Source organism: Hippichthys cyanospilos, chromosome 6, assembly GCF_059441005.1.
Source record: "Hippichthys cyanospilos isolate Australia breed blue-spotted pipefish chromosome 6, RoL_Hcya_1.0, whole genome shotgun sequence".
Taxonomy (NCBI): Eukaryota; Metazoa; Chordata; class Actinopteri; order Syngnathiformes; family Syngnathidae; genus Hippichthys; species Hippichthys cyanospilos.
Window position 1 is genome coordinate 23,974,318 of NC_142374.1, and position 14,105 is coordinate 23,988,422.

At 43.7% G+C, this 14,105-nt stretch overlaps 1 protein-coding gene across 1 annotated transcript; it reads left to right on the forward strand.

The window, feature by feature from the left end:
* The first annotated feature begins 5,644 nt into the window (after window positions 1-5,644).
* On the forward strand, window positions 5,645-9,974 carry dusp6 (dual specificity phosphatase 6). The gene is made up of 3 exons (XM_088417869.1): window positions 5,645-6,292; window positions 6,936-7,364; window positions 9,067-9,974. Exons 1-3 carry the CDS (start codon window positions 5,857-5,859, stop codon window positions 9,402-9,404), a joined length of 1,203 nt encoding a protein of 400 aa, XP_088273995.1. The 5' UTR covers window positions 5,645-5,856; the 3' UTR covers window positions 9,405-9,974.
* The last annotated feature ends 4,131 nt before the right edge of the window (window positions 9,975-14,105 follow it).

Genomic DNA, 14,105 nt, shown 5'->3' on the forward strand with positions numbered 1-14,105 from the left:
TTCCCGTGTGGAGTTTGCATGTTCTCCCCAAGCCTGCGTGGGTTCTCTCCGGCCTTCCTGTGTAGAGTTTGCATGTTCTCCCCGAGCCTGCGTGGGTTCTCTCCGGCCTTCCCGTGTGGAGTTTGCATGTTCTCCCCGAGCCCGTGTTGGTTCTCTCCGGGCACTCCGGCTTCCTCCCACTCCCCAAAAACATGCATGGCAGGTGAATTGGACATACTCAATTGTCTTGAGGTGTGATTGGGCGTGTGATTGGTCGTTCGTCTCTGTGTGCCCTGCGATTGGCTGGCAGCCAGTTTAGGGTGTCCCCAGCCTACTGCCCGAAGCCAGCTGAGATGGGCACCAGCAAGCCTGCGACCCCTGTGGGGATGAGCGGCTATAGAATATGAATGGATGGATTTTCCAACAGGCGAGCCAAAAATAAAATCTTCTGACGTTGCTGGAAAAAATACGCCTAGAGATACCACTAGAAATGTCGTTTTGAAGTTTATGGATGGCGCAGTACTATTTCTAGTCTTAATAATGCTTTGTCCTGGTTAGGACGTACTTAGTTAAAAAATGGAAAAAGTTTGAGAACCACTGTTCCTATGCTGGACAACATATAGTGAATCAACATCTGAAAAACAAGCCTGTAGCAGTGCAAAACAGAACAATAAAGCAGAGAAAAAAACAAAAGCAAAACGTCCTGTCCTTTCAAGCGGACTTTGGTGTTTCCCAACAGGAAACGGGGAAGAAGAGGAACCCTTCTTGTTGTTGAGGACATTTACACTCGGGCACCAGGAAGGCAGGAAGCCAGTTGGGTAAACACTTCAAGTCAGCACTTTGCTGGGAACTGTTTGTTCCCGTGTGAAGAGAGCGCATCGGGCCGAAGGCGGGCGGGCCGGCCGTACGGCGCTGAGACGTCGTAAGCGCTGATCTTTCCTCCGCCGTGAAGCTTTGGACCCTTAAGTGGTTTAACGCCGGTGAATCTTTTAAGACGTGCAGCCGCGCACGAGACTTGCGGGCATCTGGCCCGACAAAGCCTGTTGGATCCTGAACTCCGCAAGTCAGTGGTTCTCAACGTTTTTTGCAATAATGTCCCCCAGTGGAGTATTTTTTTGGACAACTACCCGCTAACCCAGAGGTTCTCAAACTTTTGGAGTCAGGGTCCCCGTTTAGGATGTCGTGCGCTCTCCCAGTCGGCTTGAATTCAAAAAGAATTCCACAATAATTCCCGTCTCAGGGGGTCGTGAAACACTCCCGTCTTTGTCCCCAGACAGATCTTGTGATTTGGGGAATCCCCCTGATGTTTCCTGGGTGGTCCGCAGCAAAAGCAAAAAAGGCTAATTGGGGTCAAAGTTAAACAAAAAAAAAAAACCTTCAGCCTTTTGCTAACATTTTTGACACCTGGCGGGGACACGAGTCCAGAGCACGGTGAGGGCTGTTTGATGTGGCGCCTCCTACAGTTTTGTGTGCGTCCATGTTGCAGGGAGCCGGATCGGGACATCCCTAATTATTACGGCTCGAGAGACTCGAACGTGATTTTCACGCAATGATGTGAAAAACTTTTCTGTAGTGATAATAGTTAGGATAAATAGTTAAATGGTTTCATTCCAAAATTTGTGTGACATGGTGGAAGAGTGGTTAGCACGTTCGCCTCACAGTACAGAGGTTGAGAGTTTGATTCCAGCTCCGGTCTTCCTGAATGGAGTTTGCGTGCTCTCCCCGTGCCTGTGTGGGTTTTATCCAGTTTCCTCCCACATTCTTCCCATAAAAATGCAGGATGTGTATATTGGACACTCCAAATTGCCCTTAGTTGTGTTTAGTGGTTTAATTTTTTTTTTCTGTGTGCCCTGTGATTGGCTGGCAACCACGGTGTATCCCGCCTACTGCCTCTGGGTAGACCCCTGCACCCCTGTGGACCTAGTACCGCCAAGAAAAAGGATGTATGGATATTGTCCCCCTCCAAACCTGTTCTATGGCCATTCCCATCACGTCGAGGGCGCTCTTTGATAGGCTTTCCGCTGACGTCCTTTGACGTCAACGGCACTCAAAGTGTTAAAAAGTGACCGGTATGAAAGAGTCTTAGATTAGCGCCTGCTTGTAAAAATGGGCCAAATAAAAAAAATGTCAAAATGGTCCCCAAAGTCTGGACAAAAAAACGTCAAAGGGGGGCACGCCCACCCCTGGCCACCCTGTAGCTCCGCCCCCGCTGTTCATCTACATTCACTTCGAGATATGAATGAAGGGAAGTACACAAAGCACATACAAAGCAGAGATGAAGCCATGGAGCCGCAGATAACACCAGAGCAGCCATTGTCCATTTGCGTATGTGTGTGCGCGTGTTAATGGGATTGTGTAGCATTAGCATGTGAATGGCGAGCGCATGGCAGCAGACAGCTGCGTTGTTGTTGGATGATCAAAATCTCCTGTCAAAATCCGTACAACTGAAAATTTGAAGACAGCTGATTGAGAATCATCACTTTTTTTTTTAACGAGCGCGATGGGGCCCGGCAGTTCAAATGGTATCTTTTGTGTCTTTTCTGCACGCTAACGCTATCCCGCCACACGTGTTTGCGTCGAAAGTTGTTATCGCAAAGTCCACACTCGTGTTATCAGCCGTCGCGGCGTGGGCGGAAGAACAGGAAGTTCCGAAGTCTGCCGCCGTCCCGTCTCGCTGACGACGTCTCTTGTCTGTCTCTGCCGCTTGTGTCATGTGACTCAAGGACTTCCTGTTTCGAAACACCGCTTCCCGTGTAACGCATACAACTCCGAGACCGGCTCGTGTCCTTGTCGTCCCGTGCGTCTCTCTGACACCGGTTCCTCGTCTCCGACGGGGAGCTTCTTTGTCCTCGCGCAGAAGATACACACATTAATCAGGCTCGTGTGTGTGTGTGTGTGTGTGTGTTTGAACAGCATTGACATGAATGCATTCTGTCCCTTTTTTTGTCTCAGAAGTCCCCACTGACCTTGGATCAGCTGCTAAGTTACTCGTTAAGTCAATGTGGAAACATTCAAACTAAGAAATTGTGCTTTTACAAATGTACGCATAAAAAAGTTAATGCATAACCGAAAATGACGACGAAAAGGTTCATAAAAGTTACTTATGCAGCGCCGGTCAAAAGTTTAGAGATACACTTTCACTGGGTTTTTCCGCTGTTTAAAATGTTCACTAAATTTCATATTTTTACTTAAGTCATTGACACTATCAATTCATTTTTATGGAAATACTAATTACTAATCACTTTAGCAATTAATTATTTAAATTATGTTTTACTTACTTCATCTACAAGCCATGTTTAGACCCTTCTTTTGGAATGATAAAAGTAATTGATTACTTTGAGTAATAATGTAATGTTTTTAAGTGTTGAAGTAATCAAATACCTAAGTTTCAAAGTAATTGTATTCTTTAGTAGTTGGTGTAATTGATTACAAACCCTAAACTGAGATTACATAAATACTGTAGTATTTAATCACTAAATGTGTTTAATTACTTTAGTACTTTATCATATATATATATATATATATATATATATATATATATATATATATATATATATGTACGTATATATATGTATATACAGTATATATATATATATATATATATATATATATATATATATATATATATATATATATAAAATGTGTGTGTGTGTACCTAGAATATATCGTTTGAATTAAAACGTTTAAAAAAATGTCTTTGGGATTGAAATAATTAATTGAAAGACCGCTGCAAAACTGACAATGCGCGTATGTACGAAAATTTACATAATAAAGGTCATCATGTTTTGAACGGAACAATAAGGTGCGTCATGTTCCAATTAATTTGTTCTTCATTTGAAAGGACGCCGTTCCTATTGTGACATTAAAAAGTATGCATTTAGATTTGCGGGTATCTGCAGAAACCCTGTGAAAATCTCTTGTACCCCCACTTGAGAACTGCTAATTTAATTTTTTCTCAAAAGTAGGCGCTAATTGTTCAGATAACACCCGCGCATATCTTTTTTTTGTCACTTTTATGCAGCGGATGATGCTTTAGGAACCGGCGTGACTTGCAGTTCGCAGCTGTGCATGTTCAAGAGTTCATAGCTTGAACTCGTCGACCTCGTCATTTGAAATGGACGGCGTTACCAGACTTACTGGCTGCTACTTTATATCGGGTTATGGAACAAATTGCGTATTAAATTGAATTTGAAGCGCGTTGTATATTGAATTGAATCCGAAGCTGCGGCCCGGCTCACTTCTAGGAACTCGTGATTAAAAATCATCCAGATATTCTTCAACTGCGGCGGAGGCCAAAGTCTATCAACTAGCGAGGAGCAGCAGTGAAAGAGCACAATAGATTAAAAGATGAATGCAAACAGCTTGGCTCCATTCACTGGGGGGGGGGGGTTTAACTAGGGGCCCGCGTTCAAGCTGGAGCCGCTTCACACTTGCGTGCTAACGCGCACATACACACGCTTTGTTCCCGGACCCCCTCGGAAATTCTGGGGGTGCATTTTGGGCAGGGGGGAGGGGGGGGGGCGCCACCAGGAAGTGCCATGCTAATGTCATCAAATGTGGCTCTGGGGCCAAAAGGGGGCCCCCCTCCTCTCCCTCTGTTCGCAGGCAATGGTCGTTTATGTTCCAGACTTACCCATGCTGTCTGAAAATCTGTGATAGTCCCCCCCCCCCAAAAAAAAAATGTGTAGCAGGTGCATGAATGATGTCAGACTCAGTTTTAACATTGTTGTTCTCGTTTCTGTCAGAGGGCCGGGATGACTGTGACGTCAAATAAATTTGAAGTGTGTTAAAGAGAGGGATTGGAAATGTAACCCCCCCTCCCCTACAAATGTTTAAAAGTTGAAGACAACTTGCAAGTTTGGTATTTTAGCTAGAAACTTGAAGTCAAATCAGCATTTCGCGGGCCGCATCAAATGATGTGGCGGGCCGGATCTGGCGCCCGGGCTGTAGGTTTGACACCTGTGTTATAGAGTAGGGGGAACCGTTCATAAATTGGGATTAAATGAAAAAAAAAAGAATATCTCCACATTATATATGTGGCATAAAAAATGGAATGAAATACTTTAAATAAAAGTCATGACAAAATGTAGTTAAATCCATAAGGTGATTTTTTTTCAATTAATAAAGCTATGTATCATTTTAGACAGTAATAAAAAAGAATAATACATTTGAAGTTGTTTTGAATAAATATATACAATGATTGCGTTAGGGGTAGTTGTGTTGAAAATATTTGGCGAGTGTCGCAGTGTTTTTAAAGTGCATATTTGTGTGTTTGCCTGCCGTACGCGTTGACTTTTCCTCGTGTTGTAACAACACACTGTCGACTTGTTGGGATTGTATCGGCGCAGAATGTGAAAGCCGACTCCCCCCATCCTCCCTCCCTCCCCCCTTCCTTCCTTCCGCAGTTCTTCATCGTGTTTGCACTCACTTGATCCGGAGCGGAAATTCCTCTCCTTTTTTTTTTTTTTGTGAATGACAAACTCATTAACAATTCATCAACACAGAGGGGGGCGGGGGAGAGGAAGAAAGGAGGGCGGGTTCGCGCCTTCCGGCCCCCGTTGCCAAGACTACCGCCACTCCGGCCCCGCCGCGATTGGCTCGGCGATCGGAATGCCTCGCCGAGGCCACGCCCCTCCCCTCCTCCTCGCCATTCAGGAGCTTCGCGCCGCTCTCCGGGCTTCAGTGACACGGAAGAGGGACGGCGAGGTTGAACGAGAGCGGAGGGCTCATTCACTTTCGTCGGAATTCGCAACCCCCCGCCCCCCGCCTCTCGCGCTCTCCCGGACTGTATTCGCGCCTCGGATGAGCAGGAAGCAGCCGCGGGATCGATCGAGTTTCCCGGCCGGCCATCGATATTCGACAGCGGGCCCCGTCTAAATGCTGGACAAGTTGAAGCCCGCGGCCCCCCCGCAGAAGCAGCCGCTCGACTCGGCGGTGATGGCGGTGAGCAAGACGTCGGCGTGGCTCCGCGAGCAGCTGGACTCGCCGCGCCAGCTGCGCGACTGCGGCCCGCCGCTGCTCATGGACTGCCGCGGGCCGGAGCCCTACGAGTCGTCGCACGTCCGGGGCGCCCTGAACGTGGCGCTGCCCGGCCTCATGCTGCGCCGCCTCCGCCGGGGCAACCTGCCGGTGCGGGCGCTGCTCGCCGACGGGCCCGACCGCGAGCGCTTCGCGCGCCGGTGCAAGAGCGCCGCCATCGTGCTCTACGACGAGTACAGCCGCGAGTGGAACGAGAACGTGGACGGGCAGTCGGTGCTGGGGCTCCTGCTGCGCCGCCTCAAGGACGAGGGCTACAAGGCCTTCTACCTGGAGGGTGAGTGGAAAAACAAAACGCGTTAAGCCGGAGCCGGACCCAAACTTTTTTTCTTTTTTTCTAATTTCATTCTCTTCATGATTTCAATTCTTTAATCGCAAAAAGTTGTTTTGGTGTCAAGTTCACTCATTTTTTAGACCTTTAATTTCGCAGTTCTAATTTTTTATTTTTTTTCATGTTTACTTTTGGTGTCAAAAATATACAGTACGTATTTTTATACGTGTATTTTTTTTCCTGCGTTAAATCACAAAACTTCCAATGTAAACATTGATGTAAAATATTGGATCCAAGGATTTTAGTTCTTTTCAAGAATTTAAATCACTAAAAGTTGGTTTGATTTAGTGCAGTTTGAAACGTTTTAGTATAGAATTTGGTCTGTCCAAGCTTTTTAAAATTTCAGATTTTTTTTCTTGTAATTTGTATATATTTTTTTCTTTAATTTTTAAATAATTTTTAAACGATTTACTCTATGATATTTTTGACATCATACTGTAAATGAAAGTTTGTTTACACAAAATTTGGCCGTCTTTACGATCAGGGTTATAGTCGCATCGGGGGTGCGCAACCCCAGGCCTCGGGGCCGCACGCGGCCCCCTCGAGGCGGCTTCGGGGACACGTATTAACAGCCGCGCTGTCCCCGCAGGCGGCTTCAGCAAGTTCCAAGCCGAATTCCCCAACCTGTGCGAGACCAACCTGGACGGCTCCCCCGACAGCAGCCCGCCCCCGGCGCAGGTCCTGGGCCTGGGCGGCCTGCGCATCAGCTCGGACTCGTCGGACATCGAGTCGGACGTGGACCCGAGCAGCGCCACCGACTCGGACGGCAGCCCGCTGTCCAACCCGCAGCCGTCCTTTCCCGTGGAGATCCTGCCCCACTTGTACCTGGGCTGCGCCAAGGACTCCACCAACCTGGACGTGCTGGAGGAGTACGGCATCAAGTACATCCTCAACGTCACGCCCAACCTGCCCAACCTCTTTGAGAACGCCGGCGAGTTCAAGTACAAGCAGATCCCCATCTCGGACCACTGGAGCCAGAACCTGTCGCAGTTCTTCCCCGAGGCCATCAACTTCATCGGTGAGCGCCGGCGGTAAAACGCGTGCCGGGCCAGCGGGGGGCGCAAGCCGAAACCATATCTGGTGTTCGGCCCCATAATGGCGTCGCGTTTGAAATTTCTTAGCTTAAAAAAAAATTAGACATCTCCAAATGTTTCCAGGCAGATGAAAACGAAATTTGTAAAAATAAATAGAAAACATTTTAGCTTGATTTTTACGTGGAAATGACAGCAAATACAATTTGTAAAGATAAATAACATTTAAAAATTATATATAAAAAAATGACAAAAACACAAAACTAAAATAATAATTTAAAAAGTATATAAAATAGAAAACACAAAAACCAAAAAGGCATTTTATCTCCAAATTTTTTACTTGGGGATGAATTTATGTGGTAAAATAAGTTAATATACATTTAAATATTAATATAGGGATTAAAAAAGTGGCAAATGAATAATTAGAAAACATGGAAAAAAAAGGTGTAAAAATGAATAGAAAACACAAAAACCGTGTAAAACAAATAAATACAAAACAAAAAAATTTCACCCAATTTTTACTTAGGAGTGATACAAATATACAAATAAAAAAAACAAAGTATTTAAACTACAAATTTATGCATGGGGATTAAGAAAAAAAACTTCAAAGAAATAAAACATGACAAAAACAAAAGTATAATAGAAAACGTGACAAAAACAAAATCTGAAGCTCTAAATTGCGTGCCTGGATAAAAATTTGGAGAAAATTTCCAAATATTTGCCATAAATGACATTTCGCAAAGATCTAAATATCTCCATCCCAAGGTGGACATGACCCCCCCCCCCCCCCCCCCCCCCCCCCCCCCCCCCCCCCCAAGCTGATTTTCCAAAATGGCTGACCTTTTTTGAAAAGGAAGCGTGCGTCCGTTGCTAGCGTAGCCTGTTAGCGCCGGCTGGCCTTTCCGTGACAAGGGCGCCGTCCGAGTCATGAGGGCGCCGTCAAGGCTCACAGGATGTCAACAGGGCCTGTAAATGCCTCCTTTTGTTCAACTAATGGGGCAAGGGGGGGGGGGGTGTCCTAGATTACTTTGAATGGCGCTTCCTTCCTGTTGCGCTCAAATGACCGTCCGGCTCGTCGCTCTCGGGTTTCAGCCGGGACCTTTTAGTGTATCTTACGCAAGACCCGGCCCGATAATGTTCCGCTCCAAAATCTCGGAGGACAAATAAGATCATGGCTAGCAACAGTGGGATGGCCCATCCGAAAGTTGACTGATCACATCTTTGTTTTGGTTTTGTACATTTGTTCAAACAACAAACATTTGTTCAATAAAGCGGCCTTTAATTCAAAACAAAAAATCAAAATAGAAACTTAGATACGTAATAAACTGCTTTAAAAATGTCTAAAAATAAAATGCAGACTATACTGACTGATGACATCACAGCTAATAGCCAATTGCATCAAACTGATTTTTTTTTAGTATTTTTTAGTATTAGTAGTGAATATTTGTACTCATATCATGAGGCACTTATGATAATCATATACATATATATATATTAGGTGGGTTAAAGATGGAAATTGGATACATTTCCATTGCACTAGCCTTTATTTATGAAACCAAGAGCGCCCTCTAGTGGAGTAAAAAATAGCTCAAGTGCTTCGTGAGGCTTCATTCTCCTATCACTGACATTTAAAACAAGCACAATAATTTTGATTACTTATTCATTTCTTTCTTTATTTGTTTTCGTCAGACGAGGCCCGGGGCCAACGGCGCGGCGTGCTGGTGCACTGCCTGGCGGGCATCAGCCGATCGGTGACCGTGACGGTGGCCTACCTGATGCAGAAGCTGCGGCTGTCCATGAACGACGCCTACGACATCGTCAAGACCAAAAAGTCCAACATCTCGCCCAACTTCAACTTCATGGGCCAGCTGCTGGACTTTGAGCGCACGCTGGGCCTCAAGGGCCCCTGCGACAACCGGCTGCCGGCCAGCGCCGCCCTGGCCCCGCCCCCCGCCGGCCAGCCCCTCTACTTCACCACCCCCACCAACCACAACGTCTTCCAGCTGGACCCCCTGGAGTCCACGTGAGTCACTTTTTTCTCCCCCCCCCCTCTGTTCCACGGCGGTCGCCGCCACGCCCGAGGGCCCCGCCCGCAAAGCGCGTCGGAACCGGACCAGCATTTTGAGTCGTGGACTCGATCTGACTTTTGCAACCGTCTTCCGTGAAGACGCAAAATGGACGCTTTCGTGTATATACGTGTTGATTATGCCAAAAAAAAAAAAAAATCCAAAAGGAGGATTTTCTATGGACGTGTTCATCTATTGCAGTGTTTTCCCAACCGCAAATATGTCCCCAAAATAATAACAATACCATCATTTCTTTGTTTGAGCCAATGGCAGGCCTTGTCTTTGCGCCTCCCCTCCAATAAATGAGTCCGGCTGAGGTTGCCTTATTCGTTTTGCCTCCCCATGTGACTTTTGACGGGAACAGGCTTTTTTTTGGGGGGGGGCGAAGGTCCCCGTAAGCCGCGTCTTCTTCAGCGGGTGAAAACGTGATGGGGAAAAAAAAAATGGACGCCTCCCTCCCTTCCTTCCTGCTCCGCCCTCCTATGAATGTAAAGATAAGTTATTAATAAATGGATATTTTGTGTACAAAAACGTGCTGTGTCGTGTCCTTGAACGCCTCCACTGGTTGGTTCGCTTTTTGATCCAGGTGCAAGACGTTTGCCTGTTTTTATTATCCCGCTCAACTCATTTGACGCATTTCAACTCCTTTCCAAATTTTCCGATTCACCCCATTCCAAGTTCAACGTGTTCCAAGTATCCGTGCGAGGCGAGCTTGTATTTTTGGTGTTCCAAATATTTACAAATTTCCCACAATTCCCCATTTTACACCCCAAAAAGTGCCTATTATTTCCAATAGGAGATTTGATATTTAAAGCGTTCCCATTTACCATTCGCAACATTTAGCTCATTTTCACCTTAGGGTTCATTCCCAACATTTGAATAGTTAATACATCCCCAAATTTTCCCACAATTCCCCATTTACCTGCCCGAAAGGTTCCATTGACATCCACAAAACGCCTATTTCATTCCAATACGTTCATCTAGTTATTATTTTTTTCAATGTTTTTCTTTTTGGGAGCCGAGCCCTCAGGCACTTCCACGTCGGCATCAAAATGTGTCCGTAATGGGGACGCTTCTAATTGTGTTAGCACGTGAGTGCATGCGTCATACAATGTTTTTGAAAATGATTTCCCAGTGAAATGGAATTTAAGTGACATGCAAATGAACACCCACAAAAATCGAGTTAATCAAGAAGACTCCAGTTCTCTTTGCCGTATGTTTCTTCTTTTAAGCTTTGAACGTAAAGATATGAAATTGAAATGTCATATGTCCTACTTTGCTATTTTTAATTCATAAAAAGAAAAAATTAAAACACCCAAATTTTGTTCCTTATTACCGTCGTGTTCCCATTTGAAGTTTTGAATTGTATGTCTATGTTCAAATCCCGATATGGCAAAAGGTCAGGGGGGCTAATACTTTTGCAAGGCCGTGTAGTTGTCCAGTAAAAATATATATTTTTTAATGTTTATATAAAAAAAAGTTATGTTCAGAAAAAAAAAGGCAGAAAATGTCCCTTTAAATTGTAAATAAATTGTAAATTGTACATTTCCATTCTCAGGTTTGACATTTCAGTCCTTTTTTTTTCTACTCTGTCATTGTTTTGGTCAGGCGCCTTTGCGGACGGCTACACGGGGTCCTGGCAAGTGCGGGTCAGCTACTCATTGCTAGCTGAACAAATGAGCAATCAACAATTGTTACACATTGACGTTTTCTGTTATGTCATTGAGAAAACTTTTCCATCCAAGCGTTTTCAATGGGTTTTTTTTGCGTGTTTTCAAATGGGTCGGTAATATCTTAAAATTATTTTTGCCTCAAGCATTCAGGAGTAATTATACGAGAAAAAAGACGTTCTTGATATTTTGGGTTTTCATCCATTGTAGCGGGAAAAAAAAACAGGTTCGGCAAGTGCGTTTGTTTTTATTTTTTTTGGACTCGTTTCTCGTTTTTCGAAAATGTTTAGAATGCTTCCGACGTATGTGAATGACGCAGGCGTCTTGTTTTTTTTTAGGTTCACTTTGCGCTGAAAAATGATTACGCACCACGTGGAAAAAATAGCAGCACTAATGGAAAGTAAGAATGAATCATTGTGTGTTGTGGGTGTGTGTGTGTGTGTGTTAATGAATCATTGTGTGTGTGTTGTGTTAGCCAACCAATGATTGACTGGTATCCACGACGACGCCTTAACAAAGACACTTGACTGGTTATCATCGTGTCTCTTCTTACTATATTTCCCTTAATATAATTCGTGAAAAAAGGTAACTATTATTATTACTATTTTTAAAATTGGCATGCAAAATCTGACGGTGCCACAAAAAATATGCACGACGAATAAAACATAAACAAGAGTAGATAGCGAACAAAACTAATGATAAATTGTGTCCTTGCACACTGAGGACAAGCTGCTTAACTCATTCAATGCCAAAGACGTATTTTCACGTTTTTTTTTTTTTTTGGAGTCCGGTTCATAAATCCCAGGTACTTAAGTATCAAATTGATATTTAAGAACATTAATTTGCTGATTCTTGAATATTAAAACGATACTTAAGTATCTTAAATGTGAAAATACGTCCCTGGCATTGAATGAGTTTAAGAAGAGTTGGGCAATATGTAAAAAAAAAACATTTAAATTATTTTTGGTTATTCGGAATGGTTACGATTGAACACTTGCGGCATTATGTTCCAGATGATGGAAATTCCTTTAATTTTTAGCATTTTAGAAATTTGTTTATGAATGAGCAATATCCTGTTTGTTAGGTGTTGGCGATGGCCTCAGGCTAATTTCGTGTACATGATTGACAGGAAGGAGTGAGCACGCACGGAACGCACAGCGGGCCTCGACTCATCCTGCGCGATATCGGGCTAGCGCGGCTAATTTTAGCTAGGCATGCCGCAACGCTCCACGCGTGTCCCACCGCCAAATAAAAATCCAAATATTAGCATCAGAACCAACATTCAAATGAAGTTGTTTTGTTAATTTTTTTTCTGACAATTAAGTGGGATAGCTTGCAATATATTTTTGCAAGCGTTAAGCCACAAAGGTAAGTTCTGGAGAGGGGCGGGGCTTACTAGGGCGCCGGCAAAGGCGGAAATATGTTTTGACGTGACATCCATCCTGTCTTTGGACATAGCGTCCGCGCTGCTAAACTTGGCGCGCCTGCTAATCCTCCGCTAACACTTGCGGTCCGCGCTGACCCCGCCTGCTGTTGACAGCTGCCCCCACCTCCCTCCCAAAAAAATTCAGCTTACTGTAGGACTTCCAAATCATGTCCTATCAACTCCATGGTTATGCGGTCATGTGATTTTTTTTGTTTGTTTTATTTGTAGTCATTTTTTGTTCATGTTATTTTATTATTTTTTAACTTGTATTTATGAAGATTTTTTTATTTCATTTTCTAAAATCACTTTTTTATATATTGTCTATATTTACTCACGTTAAATTTGTTACTGTTGCTAAAACATTTAAGATTTTATTGTGTCCATAATTTTACATTATTTTATAAACCATATCTATTTTTGCCTTTTTTTATTCACTCATGCGTTTGTTATTTTTTACATTGTTTTTTTAAAATTTATTTTCACTAACATTAATCTTGTTGATCCAATTTATTTAAAAAAAAAACATCCATTTTGTTGTTTGTTTTTAAATGTGTTTTTAAGCATTTTTTATTCATTTATATTAATGATTATCTATCTATTTTTATCACTGTATCTTGTTAGCTAGCTAACTAGCTCACGTCCCAGCCACATGGCTAGCAAGGCATTTATCTATCTCGGTAGCTAGCTAGCTAGAACATGTTAGCTAGCCAGGTTATCTCGTAGAGATGTACCTACCCTTTTTTTGAGCTAGCTAAACAAAATTAACAAAATATTTAAAAAATATAATGACAGTGATGATTTTTTAAAAATCCATTTGTATAGCTAGACAGCTACACAGACATAATTAGAACATCTAGCTAGCCAGTTTGCTAGAATGTCTAGCTATCTAGTTACATAGCCAGAACGTCTAGCTAGCGCGTTTGCTTGAACATCTATCTATCAATCTAGCTTGCTAGCAAGCACAAGTAAGCTAGCCAGGCTATCTTGCGCAGATCTACCTACCTTTTTATTGAGCTAGCTCGCTAACGAAATATTTTAAATCATATAATCAAAGTGGTATATATTTTTTTTAAAAAATCAATGTATAGAGCGATATTACTTGTGTCAATTTTGAAAACAATCAGTTTTTTTTCTAATTTTCGTATTTTCATTGCCGTATTCGAAATCAAATATTGTTTGTTTGGATGCTGGCGTTTTTATTTTGATGGCGGCGTTGACAGCTGGCTTCCGCCCCCCCCCTTCCCCCGGCCGTCTCAAGTCCAGGGCGCCCCCTCCTCATCCGCGCCAGCAATTTCCTGTTGCCCCGGCAGATAGATCGTGTTACGCGTTGCGACCCCCGCGTGGAAATGCGCATTCCCCCTCTCGCATGCCAGCCACTGGAAACTCATTGCTGCCGCTTCCTCCCTCACGCACACACACACACACACACACACACACACACAGATTATTAATCCCACTCATAGAACAGGCTGTGACCCAAAATCTCATCGGAAGCAACAGATGGCTCAGCGAACAACAACAAACACTCAGAACCGGGTTTGTGTGTGTTTGCTCTTGGTTTTTGCT